Here is a 17335-nt window from a genome sequence, read left to right as displayed (position 1 = left end):
GCAAGAAAGAGAAGTGGGAATTTGCTAGTAAGGAAAGGGGGCAGTAGGAAGCTCTCTGGGCTCAAACAGAGAAGAACCTGTATAATCAGAGGAAAGAGACATGTTTGTTCCAAGAGAGAATGAACATTTGAGGAGCATTTTCTCTGCGCCGGGGACAGTGCTGAGCGCTCCCCATTCAATACTGCACCGAATCATCACGAGCCATCTATAAAACAAACTATGTTATGCTCGTTTTCCAATTGAGAACATTGAGACCCAGCAAGATTCAATAAACTGCCCAGGGTCCCGGGCAATCCAGATTCAAACTCTCACTTTTGTGAACTTTCTTCCCTACAGGTTCCCTCTCCAAAGACAAATAAAACACATAATTCAGAGCCATAAGGAGAAGGTCACACTCAGCTGAAACTTACCTCCCAAAAATGTAAAAATGAGAAAAAAGCTTTTCGAACGTGGCCCTAGAGAAAGAGTACAAATTACTGATAGCTGAGTCTACTTGGGGAAATAATCTGATGGAGAGCCAAACAACACCCACCTCTGTTTGGGTTTATTCCCGTCTTCCCCACAAGGAGTGAGGTCTGAGAACTGGGAGTGATGATCCAAGATGCTGAAGAGGCTCACACAAGGTCAGGAGCTCAGAAAGCTCTGGCTACTCAAAATCAATGAAGTTCTGACTTGTGGCTCAGGGAATTTCAATGGAGGGTGTATAAAACAGTGTTTAAAGACACGTATGTATAAGAGGTTTCTAAGAATATGACTACTTGAGTTGTCAATAGAGTCACAGGAAAAATTACTTAAATACCAAGAAGAGTCACATGATTCTTGGTATGGCCTGATTTTTATTACTAATAGCAAGAGAGGACTCCAAAGCTCTGTATAAATAAGCATGCTGTCAACTCCTGGACAAATTCTAGAGTGGCTGAGTGGACTATTAAGCCAATGGTTTGGGAACAATTGGGAAAGAAAACAAGGATCACTGAGAGAAGTGTGGGGTCTTGAGAAAGTCATGTGAGACCAGCCTCTCTTCCATTCTGCTTTTTTTTTTAAAGTTTATTTGTTTATTTTTGAGAGAGACAGAGACTGTGCTAGTGGGGGGAGATGCAGAGACAGGGTGGGGGTTGGGGGGAGAGTATCCCAAGCGGGTTCTGCACTGTCAGCATGGAGCCCAAAACCGGGCTTGAACCCATGAAACTGTGAGATCATGACCTGAGCCGAAACCAAGAGTCAGATGCTTAACCGACTGACCCACCCCGGTGCCCCCCATTCTGCTTAATAGAGTGAGCCGTGGGATTGTCGTAGCCCCAGTGTCCCTGGGTTCCCATCTAGTGTTTAATGGGCTGCGGGCTGGTGGCGGTGGAGTCAGACAGATTGTAGCTGACCGCATGGCCCCTGTCTGTCTCAGTAATGCCCACATCAGAAGCTTTGCAGGGCCTTTTTGGACACATACTCAGCCTACATCTGTTCACCCTTGAGGGATGTGACTCCAGGGAGCCAGCTGAAAGCCTGGGCTCTGTGAGAAGGCATATGGAAGCATCCAACAGATTCCCAGTACTGACTGTGCTCTGCTCGGCATTCTCCGTTTGTTATATGGAGCACAGGCTGCAGGGCAGGAATCACAGAGCTTTGAGAGTAAGGTCTGAAGCCATACTGTCCAGGTTTGAATCCCAGCTCTGCATTTTGCTAACTTCTGATCTGTGACAGGCTAAATTCCTCCTCTGTGCCTCGGTTGCCTCATTTAGGATGTGAAGATAGCAATAGTAAACTAAAGAATATTGCTAGGATTATATGAGCTATACATGTGAAAGCTAGGTAACAAGACCCTGTTTTTAGTTTGTGTGTATCAGGAAAGAGGGAGCTTGGTAAGGGGTGATGGAGATTATAAGAGATTAAAGACTGCAACTGAGGGAGAAGATGCAGCCTTTGGATAAATCCCCAACTCTGTCCACCCGTCAGCTGGAAGTTGTTGGCTTTGCATCCATATCCATCCCTTCCCCATCTCCCAAATCCTTTAAGGAAGTTGGCTGAGGATCAACTGTTTTATGTGAGTGGGAAGGGAGAGTCATGGAAATCTAGGAAGCAGCTGAACATCTTAATATTGCGAACATTTTTGACCTTGCAAGCCTCCTCTGTGAGAAACACTACACTACACTGGGGTGAATTTCTCCCTGTCTTTCTGATCTTGCTTTGATCTTCCTCTTGTCCCTCCATGTGAAAAGGCAGCCACTGGTGAGGTACAGGATAGTTACACTTTGTTCAAACAGTATACTCCCAAACATTTCATATAATTCAAAATTCCCTAAATGCAACTCTACCCCAAAAGACAGGAGATAACGTTTACGCACCAGCCTGTACTGTCAATTAGCAATAGAATGACTGCAGTTTACAATCCACTCACTTGAAAAACGAGCTTTAAAATTAGGAGAAATTCCGGATACACTGTTGATGGAGTGGGTCTGGAATCATTTCAATAATTCACAGAAAGATTTTATCAATATTTGAGATTGCACTGTTTTAAATTTGCATAAGTTAGATTCCTTCCTTTTTCTTCGCTGTGAAAAAGGAAGACCTCAGTAATGGTGGGGAAGACTGGCAAGGATGGAAAAGCTCCTGGAAGGCAGGCACTGGGTCTGATTGATCTCTGCCCTCCCCATCCCCTGTCTCTGATCCCTACCACATGGGCTGATTCCCAGGGGAGGGACATAGGGGAGCAAGCCAGGTGCACCTCTCCAGGTGTGAGTCACTGGCCCATGAGATGAAAAGCAAAAAACGGTGGAAACACAAGATGCTCATTAGCAGTGATTTATTAAGAACTGATGAGGGCTTTCTGCTCCTAGGCAGCTATTATCCCAAAAAACATTTTTCCTCAGTGTCTAACTTATCATGCCCAAATGCCCACTATTTCACGCTCATCCTGTACATGGAGTTCTGTGAGCAGCAGGCAGATATAATCCAGTCTTATCGACAGGAGGAGGGCATGTGTCCCAAGCCAATGAAGGTCACCATTAATGATGCATGGGGCACTGGGGGCTGGGCATTTTTCTAGAGGTACATGGCCTTTCCCCTTGCAGGGGCTGTTTGAGTTTCTATGTATCTTAGCCCCAAATGCAGATGCATGAAAACCATGTGTGAAGGAGTCCCTTTAAGCGAGACTTATGGTGGGGACTTTTTCTTATTATTATTTATATCAAACTTAAATTTTTGAGATACTTGCAGATTCCCATACCGTTAGAAGACATAATACAGAGACATCCCATTGTATGCTTTGTCTAATTTCCTCCAATGGTAATGTCTTACCATTAGTACCATTACCATAGTACAGTGTCACCTCTGAGGCTTTCTTAAAAGACTCAGAGGACTTGAGACTTCCCTGACCCCAGAAGGGAGAACCTCTGGGGAATGGTGCAGTCCCCTTAGAAGGAATGTCCCCAGATAAGAACCTGGAGGGTATGGGGTATATCAGGGCTCTCTGGTTGGAAGTAAGAGATGTTCATGCAGATTACAGATGCTCTCCCCTCACATCCCTGACTTGTATGAGAGCACCATTGGGTTCCAGGGACGTAGCACTAGTCCTTACCTGGTCCCTGGGGCTTTGGGGGACTGGGGCCCTCAGCCTTTCATCTGCGTCTGCTCAAGTACTGTGGTTGACAGTCCGCTCTGGAATGACACACACAGCCCAGGGCTTGATTCCTAGCTCCTCACCTGCTATATGAATGACCTTGGCCAATGACATCTTAGAGCTTCAGTTTTTCATAGTATCTTATAGAGCACTTGCCATATGCCAGTCACTAGTCTAAGAAGCTTGTAGAATAACTAATTTAATACCAACAGTCCTAAAAGGGAGATATTATTAGTTCCTATTTTGCAAATGAGGAAATTGAGGTATTTGTCCAAGGTCACCCAGCTAGTGAATGGCAGGGTTGGTTATTTGAAGCCAGGCAGTCCACATCACAAGTTCACATACTTAACCACTGTCCTGTGCTGTTCTCTCCTCTCTGAGGTAGGCTGAGTAGTACCTTGCTGAATTTCTACAAGGCAAACTGCTTAGCACAGTGCCCAGCATATAATACATAAGCACCAATAAATGCTAGCTAACATTATCTTTGGTATAATTGCTTCTGGGAGCTTCTGAGTATTTATTTCTTATTATGGTAATTAATAATTGCTTCCGTTCTGGCCACCTACCATATGCCAAACCTTCATTCAGCCCTCCCAACCACCCAAAAGGAGGAGTCACTTTTTCAAGATGAAACAACTGTGAATCTGAGAGATGAAATCTGGCAGAGGCAGAGACAAGATTTATACCCCGGGGCTGCATCTAGAATCACAGCTCCAGAAGGAACTTCAGAGATGCCAGCCTAACTTCACATCCAGCTCAGGAACTGCACTGTCAAACAGTCATCCATCCATTCCGAAAAGCCCAGTGACAGGGCACTTGTTCCCTACACCAGTGGTTCTCACGCTTGGGGGTACCACGGAAGCCCCTGCAGCCATTGTTAACATACAGAATGCTGTCCCCCTCCTCCATCCGCCACCCCACCCCACTCCACCACACTCCCTTGGGCTGGAGCCGGGGCCTGAGAACGTGCATTTCTCCCAAGGCTCCCCAGAATGCTGATGTCGCTGGACCAGGGACTGTACTTTGAGAACCACTGCTCTAGGGAAACTTCTTGGAGTAGTAACAGTAGAGACGATGGCATCCTCCACTTATGCCCTTTTCACGTGTGAGACAGGCTTCCCTTGCAGGGCCAGTGCCTTATACTTACCTGCATTGTAAATTATGCATCCCCATCTATGTGGTTACCTTCCTTCCATAGAGGGCTCTTAAAATTGTATGTTCTCAAAAGCCTGCCTCTGATTGGAGCCCAACCCCTCCCCAGCCTACTTCCACCTGTTTGGGGATGTGAGGCTCACCCTTCCAAATCTTTTTAAAATAATACCTACTATTGCTTTTCTCATTAAAAACAAAACCAATGAAGCCACACCTTCCTACTGCTGAAAACTTAGAAAAGTATGAAAAATAAAAAGAGGGATGAGGAAGAAAATGAAAATTAACCACCATCCCAATCCCTCTGTTAATATTTTGATGTATTTTAGTATATTTCCTTATAGCCTCTTGATGTATATATGTATATTTTATTGAGGTATAATTGACATATAACATTACATCCGTTTCAGGTGTACAACATAATATTGTGTATATTGCAAAATGATCACCGCACTAAATCTAGTTAACATCTGTCACCATACATAGCTACAAATTTGTTTTCTTGTGACGAGCACTTTTAAGATTTACTCTCTTAGCAACTTTCCAATATGTAACACAGAATTGTTAACTATAGTCACCATGCTGTACATGACATCCCCATGACTTAAGTATTTTAGAACCAGAAGTTTGTGCCTATATTTGTTAATTTTGGAATAAAAATGCATATAGCACTGAGTGTCCTAAAAGCAATATTCTAAATGTTCTGTATACGTGGGACCTGCTATTGTTTTCATTATGGAATTCAAAGAAGGAACTGAGGTTTGCCAGGGACGGCAAAGGTGGGCCTTTGAGCCAACCGAGAAAACACAGGCACAGAGATAAGCATCATTGTTGTCTGTGGGGCGGGGTCCGTGGTGCAGTAGAAAGTGGGTTTGAGCCAGTTGAGTGGGGACAGGCTATGGGAAGCTGTTACCAGCTGGCCTGGAGCTCTCTGAAGCACCAGGGGGCTGTTGCACATTCCCATCTTATCAGGAATGAGTTAACAAAGGGATTTCCCAAGGCCCACCCACGTAGCGGAAGGTGGGATGGATAAGAGCCCTAATAGTGAGAAGGCAGGGGGAGAAGACATGGATACAAGAGTAGGGAGAGGCCTGGGGGCCCACCCAGTCCCCTCCGGCCGAGCATGCTGTGGCATGGATAGGTCTACTTCTGAGCCGCCAGGATGGAAAGGGACTGGTTGATCTTCACCATGGCGATAATGAGGAGGCCACCGGTCAGCAGGAAGGTGGGCCAGAAGAGAGAGAAGAGCAGGGTCTGGGGTCCATAGAGGCGCCGGTACAGGACAGTGGTCTCATTCTCCCGAGTCGTTGAGAAGCAGTAGAAAATCCGATGCTCGTGGAAGTTCGTTCTGACCTTCTCCACATCGGCCCGGGCCACCTGGTAGTTTTCCAGGCTGCGTGGGATGTAGGAGCACTGTGAGGGGAAGCAAGAGCACCCATGAAGTCAGAAATCCCCGTTGCTTTGGGCAAGATGAGGGGCTGGCATGAAGTAAGGGAAAGTGTTGGCTTTGGCGTTGGGCCCCCGGCTGGGAGTTGGGACTGGTTGAAGCTTGGAAGGCTGTGCACTGCTTGGTTCCAGAGGGCACCTTCACAGTGTCATTTGTGAGGACAGTGACCCAGGAGCTGCTCAGGGTACATGCCCACACCTGGAGGGGGGGGCCCAACTGGAGTCCTAGTTCTGCCTCCACTGGCTGTAGAACCTTAGGCAAATTGCTCGCCTTTCTCAACCTTGATATCTTATCTCTTAAATGGGTTAATAGCAATATCTCCTTCAAAGGATGTTATTAAAGATGGGCTTCAAACTTAACTGGCCAATGAGTGACACAGACTGAGTAGGCTCTGCATTTGGATCCAGGGCAGAGGTCATACGCTCAGTCGCCCACGGGGCTCACACTGCAGCATCCACATGTGAAGTGGGGGAGGGAAGAGATGACGGGTGCCACCTGACACTTCCCCTGGTGCCAGGGACAATTGTCGGGGGGGGGGGGGGGGGGTGGGGCCTGATGAAATGAAGAGAACCAGAAGCTTCCAGACTGTCAGTCCTCACACCATCCGGACGATGCATGCCATGCGATCCAGAAGACCTGTTGTAGCCAGGCCTCCAAAATTTCAAGAAAGGCCAGAACCCCAAATTTTAATGTGAACTCCCGCAGTTTTAAAACATTGGCAAAAATTTGAATCAAAAACCCTCCGTGGTTCTAGCCCTTTGTGAGCCAAAAAAAAGATATGGGCAAGCCAGTATTTGATACTGGGATTCAAAGGAAAAAGACATTACATTTGAAAGAGCTTGTGCAGGCAAAGCGTGGCACACACTTAATTCTGACACTGGTTGTTAGGAGCCTCTGGCCTGGTCAGGTGAGGTCCATCTGGAAAGTTCTGCAGAGGAGGCACAGAATGGAGACCCTGGTTTTATCTCCGTTCTGTGCCGGGAGGTCTGAATGTTATGTATGTGAGGCTCTGGGAGATATTCTGCAAAGGTGGTTCCCCCGTCACAGAATCTGCAGCAGACCACCTGGCCAGAGCACAGCTTCCCACTCACTCTGAATTACTGAGGGCAGGGTCCAGAAAACAAGTGATCCCTTCCTACAGTGATTGGAGACCACTGGCCTAGTATAATCATGTCCAAGATCAACATGTGTAATGTTGAGCCAGCCTCTACCCAGGCCTTGGTCACTTCCTGAATGTGAATGAGACCCCGTCCCCAAAGCTGCTGGCCCACACAGCACTCATCCAGCAGTAAAGAGGATGGTTGCATTCACGTTCTGACAGCCTGGGATGTGGGGGAACTGCCACCCAAGTAGGTTCCCAGCCAGCCAGGGAGCAACTAAGGCTGGGAAACACTGCCTCCAGGGAATCTGCCAGTCTAAGTTGTTGGGCACTGCAGGGTCCCATAGCAGGTGAATTCAGAATTCTGAGCTGAGAGGACCTAGCCTGTCTCCCCAGTGCCTCTCACTATGACCTTGGTAACCTACCCCATTGAGCAATGGTGTGGCTGTGGAACCAGACAGACCTGGATTCAGCCACCAGTTCCAAGTTGTACAACCTCTCTGAGTCTTGCAAAATGGGTTTGTGAGGACATTAGAAGAGATGATACATGTAAAGCCCAAGCACAGAGCCCAGAACATGCTAAGTTCTCAGTAAATGGAAGATGCTATCAAAAGTAATAACAAAAATAATGTGACTTAACTATGAAATTGCAACAACAGCTCTTTCTTTCCATTCTTAAAGAGGGACTGGTGGATAAGTTCTCAGGTGAGGCCTTGTGCCCATCCTGGGCCCCTCTGTGTCTTTTGCCAGCATGTGGTCATGCTGGATCCTTTGGTGGGACTTTTTGACAAGACACTGGACAGGAGTTCACTTTGCAGGACCGACCTCAGAGGCCTGGGGCCTATCTGCATCCTCTGTCCCCTGTCCGGGATCCAGCTACCTCTGAGTTATATGAAGGATCTGAAATGGTCCAACCTTTCCCCAAGTCCTGTGACAGCACATTCTCAGCACAGAGCATGGGAAGGGGCTTAGAATCTCCTGCACTAAGGCTCATGGGAGAACCAGTAGCTGACCGGTAGCCTCCTTCCTCAGAGTGAGGCTGGGGGGTGGTAGCCTTGACGGCCTTTCACACGTGAATCCGGAACACGCTCAGCTGGCCCAGAGCACTGGCTCCCTGTACTCCAGAGCTGAATGAAAGTAGATGGGGTAGCTGGCGCACCAACCCAGCTGCTTGACAAAACCACAAAGGGTGCTTCCACTGTCCCACCAGAGCAGCAGCCTCTTTAGCAACTCTCCTGGTGATGCCTGGGTGCTAGGAGAAAGAAGACGAAGAGTCTGTGTCTACCAGCCTGCACTGTCCTTACAGGTGCAGGCAGAGCATGCTCACATGCTCTCACATGTCTCACATGCTGCAGACAGCTCACTACAGGGGCAGATCTGGCCCCTTGCTCCTCTGAACTGGCAACCTCAGAGTCAGGCAGGCCTGCTCAGGCAAGCCGGCCTGCTCACAGTTCCTATCACACCAGTGATCCCTTCTGGTTGTCTTTGGGAATTTGCTTCTTGCTCCTTGGGATAAATCAGCAGCCACTGAATGCCAAAGAAGAGGCAGGAGTCAGGTAGGTGCTGATTCAGGAGGACGTAGGGGCTCTATCCCCATCGGGTGGGGCTGAGTCGTGTTAGTGCTGACAAAACAGGTCTGGTCACCTTGCACTGTCCAGACCCATTTCTCTATGACCCCTCCAACACTGTCAGTAATCCCACTGTGCACCATCAACACTCTGCCCTTCCCATCCCATCCCAGCAGCTACCAAACTCTGACTGTCAGCATCTATCCTTACTGCAGGCCCTACCTCCATCCTGGCTGCTTGTCATGGCCCCAGGCTCTCTGCCCAGTCGTTGAACTTCACACTCCTCTGTACCACTCTGGTCATGCCCCCAGGACCACAGACCATTTAAAGACTCCTGTTTGCTCCCAGAGGTAATTCTAAGCCTTAGAATCACCTGGAGAGCCCTAAAATTCTGCATCAATTGGTCTGGTGTAGGAATCCAGTTTTGTTAAGTCCCCAGGTGGTTCCAATGCATGGCCAGAGTTGACCAGTGCCAGAATGCCTGATCACATTTCAATTCCATACTTGCATAGTCCTTGGCAGAGATGACAGGCACACAGCTTGTACTGTGCCAGAATATCATTAGCATTTCCCTTCTTTATGGTCTACTTGGATTTAAGTTCCCGGTAACCAGTAGAGCCATCCCCTAGGAAATGGTAGGCATTTATGACCCCACCTCCTGCTAAAATCAGCACCATGGAGCATTATTTGGAGTGAACTTGTTCCAGATAAAGCTCTGGCTTTCTGGTACAAATGCAAAAGAACTTGACCTGTCCCGGGCCCAGGTTGATGAGACAGGTCTCTCTATCTGTCCCAATGGAATCAGAGAGATCGGACCGCCTTGGCATTTGCTCTATTTGCTATTCAGGCAGATCAGCCTCTATTTCTCATGAGGTTGAATCATTGTGTTTTTTGGTAAAATGGTGATGGTAGATAAGCTTAGCCCTTCCCCCAATTCGCTTCCTTATGCTGGACTTCTAAAGCTTGAAAAAAATCTCTACTGGATATAAAAGTCTAACTCCATGCGTTGTAGGATAGCTTCTTCTACCCACTTTGCTAATGGTGCTGTGTTGTGTCTTGCAGTGGAATTCAACACTTACTTCTCCTTTCCTACTGTGCTGTGTTCGCTGTTTCACCCGGATATACTTAAAGATGATCTTTTTATCAAAAAAAAAAATCAGTAAAGTGTTTTCTATCATCTTTTTTTTTAAATATGGGAGCTAATTATTATCCATAACTTGTAGTGCTTTCACTAAAGTTTTGCTTCTCTCAAAAAAAAAAAAAAACATATAAAAACCTTCCACAAACAAAAAACTTTCTGATTCCATAGGTGGGTCATGTGGAGCCCATCTCTGCAACATCTTCCTGTCCCACTGAACTCTGCGTTGGTTTCTGCAGCACGCCTTCCAGTGCCTTCTATTCTATGCCCTCCATTTGCCATGCATGCTGCCCTCCATGTTTCTGTGTATCTCACCCCTGCTGATTTTTAAAGCCTAACACAAATACTTTCCTGACACCCTCACCTCGCTGTTGGCTAGAAAAAGTCACTCCTGCCCTTGACCCCATAATTTTCTCTTTTCCTCTCTATGGCACTGATCCCTCCCCATTAGATATTATTTCCCATGTAAGCTTTCTCCTCCTGAGTCCAAAGCTCCTGCCACAGGAAGTGCTCAGTGACTATGGAATGAATGAGTGAATGGATAGGGCCAACTTGTATTTTCTATAGGAAAGACTAGGATGGCGGGTTGGGGGTGCAGGAGGTAGTGATGGGAAAAATCTCCCAAGCACTGGTTTCCAGAGATTTCTCCAGCCTCTGCTTTCCTGGGGGAAGCGAGGGGGATCTCAGGAGTTCCCTCCCGTGGGGTCAGCTCTGGGTCTGGTCTCTCATTTGACTCACCTTATACAAGTGCCGGCTATCCACCTGACATTGAACTCAGCACACTACGCAGCCTCTGTCTTCATTAGCAGCACTGCAGCAAAGGTGGCAGCTGAGCTTAGAGGGGCTCACTGCCTGCCCCAAGTCATACAGCACTTAGTGGCAGAGTGGGGATTCCAACCCAGGTCTGTCTAACTCCAACCCAGAAGAGCTAAGTCTGGCTGGACCTCATATCAGCTGTGGACCCTCATCACGTAGGCTCAGGCTCCATGCTCTAGAGTGGAGATGTGGATCCAGTTAGGAAGAGGCCCATGCACCTGCCAGGGGCAAGGGGGATATGTGCCCATCCCCTCCCCACCCCACCCCCCAGTCAGTACCTGCTGGTTCTGGTCACGAGTGTCCTCCGTGTGGTACAGCACAGCCCACCGGCCCACAGCTGACACATTGACCCACAGGCATGGGTACTGGGGCACCTTTTTGCCCTCCAGCTCCTCTTGGTCCCTGATGTTGGTCTCAATCAGGTGGCACGTGGATTCCTGGGTCCACACGCTGGGGAGACCATGTACACATACATACATATCTCAGAACCTGGGTGGCACAGAGCACCAGGTTTAAACCCCTTTGGAGAGACTAGGCCTGGGACTTCCATCTTGCCATAATCATCTAGCACTAAAGGAGTGTGACCCCACTCACAAGAACCATAGAATCGGAATATCAATGCTTTTAAGCCTCTTAGAGATCATCTAGATAAATGATTCTCCCCTGGGGTTGCTGACCCAAAGCCCTGGGGAGCTTTTGAAAAGATTTCCAAGTCCAAGCCATGTCCCAGAACAAGGGTATCAGAATTTCTAAGGTGGGCGGGGCCCAGGCCCTGGTATGTTTTTAAAAGCCCCCTGCCTTGATTCCGCTGAGCAGCCAGACCTGAGACCCCTTAGCCCTGAGCCACACCATCCTCATCTTGCAGGCGGTGGGAAGGAGGGCTCAGAAAAGTCGAATGACTTTTCTGAGGCCACACCGGACCTGTGCCTTTTCCCCTAAAATGAGTGGATGTAGAAGGGACTTGATTTGTGCCAGGGTAGGGAGGTTGGTGGGGATGGCGGTCAACCTGGAGATAACGTGTCATAGGCACACAGCAGTCCTGTACAATGCCTCTCTCGGGTAAGATTCCAACCTGGAATCGCTCCAGGGTTATAAAACATGGGGAAGAAGCAGGCCCAGGAGAGGCTAACAGGCTCATCCACTCATCAGGGGATCAACTGTGACTCATCTCCCGTTTATCAGGCAGGACACACATTGCCAGATGGAGGGGGACTATCAGCAGCGGGAAATGTCCAGAGGCGAGGGTCTGAGACTCATCCTCAAAACTCAAGTGGAGAGAATGGGTCAGGAACTTCACACCTTTTCCTTTAAAAGCTCGAGTGGTTGACATGTCGGGGAGCAAGGGCATGGAACATCTGTGAGATTCCAGAACAGAGCTCCAGGGGAACAGGCTTTGGCTCAGTGTGACATTTCCTACTCAGAAAAGCCCCAAAATGAAATGGTATGTACAATGAAGTACTGAGCTCCCTGTCACTTGAGGTATTCAACAGGAGGCTAGACGCCCACCTGACTAGGAGGTTTCCGAAGGGGAGTCAAACTGTGCAAATGAGCTATGAAAATCTAGAACTCTGATTTCTCCGGGGGTAAACTCACGCTGGAGCATTTGCTCTGATCCTTCACTGTTTCTTGTGAGAAGGGCCTCCTATGTCTGCCACCCCCAGGTCCCAGAACCCCGGATGAGCAGGGTCCGGTCAGGCCTACCCTCCCTGCACTTGAACCGTGAACCCTAAGACTGAGGATTGTCCAGACCTTCCTGCCTGATGTGAAGTCAAGGGGAGGGTTAGGAAGAGGCTGGGGTTCCTGGCAGAACAGACCCTTGGGAGAATGGCTGGAGGGTGGGGCAGCCAGGAGAGTGCAGTACCTTTTCTGGTAGAGGGGCAGCATGGTCGTGCCCAGGATATAGTAGGCAATGACAGCACACACCACCATGGCCACACCCAGGCAAAGGGCTCGAGTCTCTCCCCGCTTCTGGGCCATCACCAGCTTCTTCCCCATGTCCACTGCAGGCAGCGGTCATTTCTGGAGCCACAGAGGCAAACAGACACGGGATGAGCACAGGCAACAGGTAATCCCCACAAGGGGGACAGGCAAGAGGGGAGGGTACTCAAAGATCAACACCACCTCTAGTTTTATGTGGAGTGTTGCAACTTCAGAGGGCTTTTTTGACCCCAATTGAAGCCTCCCATCAGCTCTGAGAGGCAAGTATCATCCCCTTTCCACCGTTGAAGGATCCGGGGCCCAGAGAGGTAGAGTGACTAGTCCAAGGTCGCATGTATGATAGGCTCAATAATGGCTCCTAAGAGGAGGTCCATATTCTCAGCCCTGGAATCTGCGACTGGTACTTTACATGGCAAAGACTTTAGGGATGCTGAGATGGGGAGATTATCCTGGATTATCCATGCAGACCCCAAATGTAATCACAAGGGTCCTTTGACAAGAGGAGAAGGTAAGAAGCCAGAGGAGACTTTGGACTTCTGGCTTTCAGAACTATGTGAGAGGAGATTTCTGTTGTTTGGGGCCACCAAGTATGTAGTAATTGTTGTGGCAGCAATAGAAAAGTAATACAGTGACATAAATGGAAAACAGTAGGCAGCAGGTGTGGAACACCCAAGCACTTTCTCCTAGGACACTTCACAGTTTACCAAACAATCCCCAGGCAAGGTTGGCCGGGCTGGGGGCAGCAAGCAGAGTAGGGGCAGCAGGGCCCCCAAGCAGGCAGCCGGGTAGGCTGACTACCCCGAACACAACGGGCTCTTTACTGAAGAGTGGGGGTGCACTCCAGAAGCTGCCATTGGTGAGTCCCCTACCTTCCAGGCTACTCAGTCCTCCCAGGGGCACTGCCCCCTCTGCTGCATGCCTTCTTGTGTCCTCCCAGCCCCTGGGCACTCCTGACACTGGGAAGGCAGGGGTGTTGGGTGACCACGTCTGGGAACTCAGGAGGAGAGGAGAGGAGAGGAGAGGAGAGGAGAGGAGAGGAGAGGAGAAGAGAGAGGACAGGGGAGGGGAGGGGAGGGAAGGAGAGGGGAGGGGAGAGGCTCCCCCCATAACAGAGAAGTTTGGAACCTGCTATCTATTCAGGTCTCACCTGTCTGTAATGCTCTGGTGATACTGTTTACCTACACTGAGATAGTAGGTTTGCAGGGTGGTGATAAAACCACGCAGGACAAAAGAATGGGGTGAGGATATGGATATGGATATGGTTATCGGTATGGATGGGATTTAACAACCGCAGGGAGGGCCTTCAGACAGGAAGAAGAGTAGGAGCTGCTGATATCCCCTGAGGCCTGGATAGGAAGAAATGGATTGCCACTATAAGAGGAGGGATTTCAGTTAGACTCCAAGAAGAATTTCTCACTTTTGAGAGTTGCTAAATATCTGGACTTTTTGGATATATCTTTCATTTGGAAAAGTCACTCAAAGTCTGGGGTGAATTTCAGAAAGACAGAGAATGAAGGAGAAGGTAGGATTTTGGAGGGTCCTCTAGACCTGGTATTTTGGTTGACATTCTCTTCCTTAAGGACAGATTGTAGAGTATGGTGTTTAAGGGTTTGGTGGGGGGTGGGGCAGGGAGGACTCTGAGGTCAGCAGACCCGGGATCAAATCCTGACTTTGCCACTTAGCAACCATATGACTATAAAACAAGAATAATAGTACCTGCTTCAGAGAGTTCTGACAAAGATCAAGTCACATGCCAAATATCACATATTGATCACAGGGTCTGGCCCGATGCAGGCTGTACTAAACATTAGTTACTAGTATAACAAAGGGAATCCTGAAGGTTTGGAGCAGAAGCCCCCAGTGCTCTTGCTGAGCCTATTTTTTGTCCCACTCCTCCCCCGGGACAAATGCCAGGACCAGCCCTGCTCTCCGGGTGGCTACCCTCTGGTGCTCTGGGAGCTGGGACCTGAGTGCTAGGACACTGAGGTACTAGAGTGATCCAGCCATGGAGTGATCCCCCAGTAGGCCACCAGACCACGGGCCCAGACACCAGCAGTTCTCATCTCTCTGCTGACACCACTGTCAGCCCCTCTGGAGCCCAGAATCCTGATGGACCTCCCTTAAGGAAGGAAGTTGCGCGGCCAGCCTCCCTCCCCCACGATCTCCCCACTAACCCCCGGTCAGTCGTCAATCGTTGGAGAAACCACTCCCCAAGGGCTCTGGACACACTACTCACAGTCTCCTGTGCCCTGGAGTCTTCAGCAGGCAGATACTTCTTGCCTGGCCCCTGCCCCCACCCCAAAAGAGGCTGCCTGAGCTGCAGCGAGAAGCTTGGGCTCCCAGCCCATCTCTGGGAAAGCGGGCTTTGGTCCCCATCTGGGACAAGCCTCCATGCCCAAACATGGTCAAGTCTGAGCACACAGCCCCGGGACACAAACTCAAGAGAGTAGGTACCAACCCAGGAGACAACAGCAGCCGTTACCAGGCCCCCACACCTGCAATTTCCAGGGTCTGTAGAAAACAGATTTTGAACAACAAAAGACAGCAAAACTGAGAAGCCAGGAAAGACCATCCCGGTGCATTTAGAGACATTTCTTCGTCATTCAGTCTCTCTGGTCTGGCACAGAAGTCAGGAACGGGAAATGATTTTCCTTTTGTTGACATGAGGGAAGGAGGAGGAGTTAGAGCTCCAAAGGGTTGGGCTTATCAGCCACTAGGGGGCTGGCATTTCTCCACAGGAGCGTCCAAACCCTCCAGAGCCTTCTGACACTTGCATGCTGTGTGACCCTGTGCAGGTCACCGCACCTCTCTGAGCTTCAGTTTTCTCAACTACATTATTGGGATTTTTTTAAAACTTACTTCATTCAGAGTAATGAGGAAGGTTAGGAATAATGGAGATTTGAGGCAGAGGAAGAGAAATCCACCTTTTAAAGCCCAGCCAAGCAGAAGCTGAAAGCAGTGACAGTCCCACTGCTGTGCCAGCCAGCCAGGTCCAGGGGCAGCCTGCTCAGCCAGGTAGCCTCTTCCCAAGGTACTTGTCCTTTTGGAAGAGGGAAAGAGACAAGAAATGGGGCCCGTGAGCTCTTCTGCTGCACGAAAGTGAGCCCCCCTCCGAAATGCTGGGACAAGCTCTGCTCTCGAAGGTATGTGGAGAAAGACTCAGGTCCTTAGCTGGCTGTGGGGCTGTAGGTGAAGGGCAAGGAAATAACGATACTACAGCAATAAAGATTAGTGCTCTGCATTCACCTGGGCTGTTAGAAATCACAAAACGCCTTCCCAACTTCAAACCTCCAACACTCTAATGTAACAAGCACTGCGGGCTCATACCAATCTATTCAGGTAGAGGTTTTTCTACGCATTTTATAAATGAGGTAACTGAGGCTCAGAGAGGTTAAATAGAGTGCCCAAGGCAAATTGCTTTGCATCTTTGTCTCAGTTTGTCCATTTCTAGAATGGAGATAATTATACCTAAACCTTCGGTGCCTCTTGAAAAATAAGAGATCACCTAAGCTTTCTGGCCGGCAGAGTGTGTTTTCCAAAGATGGCCACACAAATATGCATCCCATCCCACATGCTCTTCCTACAATGTGACATCAACGCTCCTCCATCAAGAGGGGCATCTGTGTCCTTCAACACTGGCAGAGGTCTGTAACCACCTTGCTAATAGAATGTGGTAGAAGTGACACTGTGTGATTTCCAAAGCTAAGTCATAAACAGCGATACAGCTTTCACTGGGCACCCTCTCCCAGGACACCTCCCTTGGAGCCAGCCACTGTATCATGGGGAAGCCATGAGGTCACATGGAGGTGTTCCAGCTGACAGCCCCAGTTCGCTTCTCAGCCAACAACCAGCATCCCCCACTGACATGAGTGAAGGAGCCTACCGATGACGCCAGCCCCAGCCTTCAAGTCCCCCAGCTGCGGCCACAGACATCATGGAGCAGAGACCAGCCACCCACTCTGTGCACTCTCTGAATTCCCCATCCACAAAACCCACGAGCAAATTAAATGGTTGTTTTATGCCACTATATTTTGAGGGAATTTGTTATGCAGTCCCAGTAACTAGAATATATTGTAAGTGATTTAAAAGGGAAACTTACTGTTGCTAGTGATTGTGGTAGAACTGAACCAGTGGGGATGAAAAAGCCTGAAATGACTATATGGAGTGGTATAGGGGAGCTTTAGAAATGCCCTCTATATTCTTATATCAGGTTGCTCACCAGTGCACAAATGGAATAGAAGTAGAGTTATAAGTGGGATTTTCATTTATTGAGCAGTTACTATGGGCCAGGGCATGAGCCACATCCCAATGCAAATACATATACATATACAGATGCATGTATACATATGTGTAGACACACACTGCGCACATGCATGTACATATTTGCACACACACATATACATGTGTATGCATATACAGGTGTACACACTTTCACATACATATACACATATATGCACACATATGCATATACATGCATGCACATGTTTACAGATGTATATGCATATGCACGTGTACAAAATGTACATGTGCATGTGCACACAATGTACATATGCACACGCATACACAT

At 48.7% G+C, this 17335-nt stretch overlaps 2 protein-coding genes across 3 annotated transcripts in view; one reads left to right on the top strand and one right to left on the bottom strand.

Moving 5' to 3' along the window:
- The window catches only part of KCNIP1 (potassium voltage-gated channel interacting protein 1), a 342257-nt gene that overhangs the window by 17807 nt on the left and 307115 nt on the right, over window positions 1–17335 (top strand). The gene's annotated exons all lie outside the window — the stretch shown is intronic.
- On the bottom strand, window positions 5137–15405 carry KCNMB1 (potassium calcium-activated channel subfamily M regulatory beta subunit 1). 2 transcript variants are annotated; one of them, XM_049647795.1, is made up of 4 exons: window positions 15227–15405; window positions 12692–12849; window positions 11109–11280; window positions 5137–6175 (listed from the first exon to the last, which is right to left on the bottom strand). In XM_049647795.1, exons 2-4 carry the CDS (start codon window positions 12823–12825, stop codon window positions 5906–5908), a joined length of 576 nt encoding a protein of 191 aa, XP_049503752.1. In that variant the 5' UTR covers window positions 12826–12849; window positions 15227–15405; the 3' UTR covers window positions 5137–5905. The 2 variants fall into 2 exon arrangements, with proteins under 2 accessions (XP_049503752.1, XP_049503751.1); XM_049647794.1 differs by lacking the exon at window positions 15227–15405 and adding an exon at window positions 15005–15199.

This window comes from Panthera uncia, assembly GCF_023721935.1.
Source record: "Panthera uncia isolate 11264 chromosome A1 unlocalized genomic scaffold, Puncia_PCG_1.0 HiC_scaffold_17, whole genome shotgun sequence".
In the NCBI taxonomy this organism is placed as follows: domain Eukaryota; kingdom Metazoa; phylum Chordata; class Mammalia; order Carnivora; family Felidae; genus Panthera; species Panthera uncia.
The sequence above is the reverse complement of the archived record's forward strand: the minus strand, read 5'-3'. Positions and strand labels throughout refer to the sequence as shown.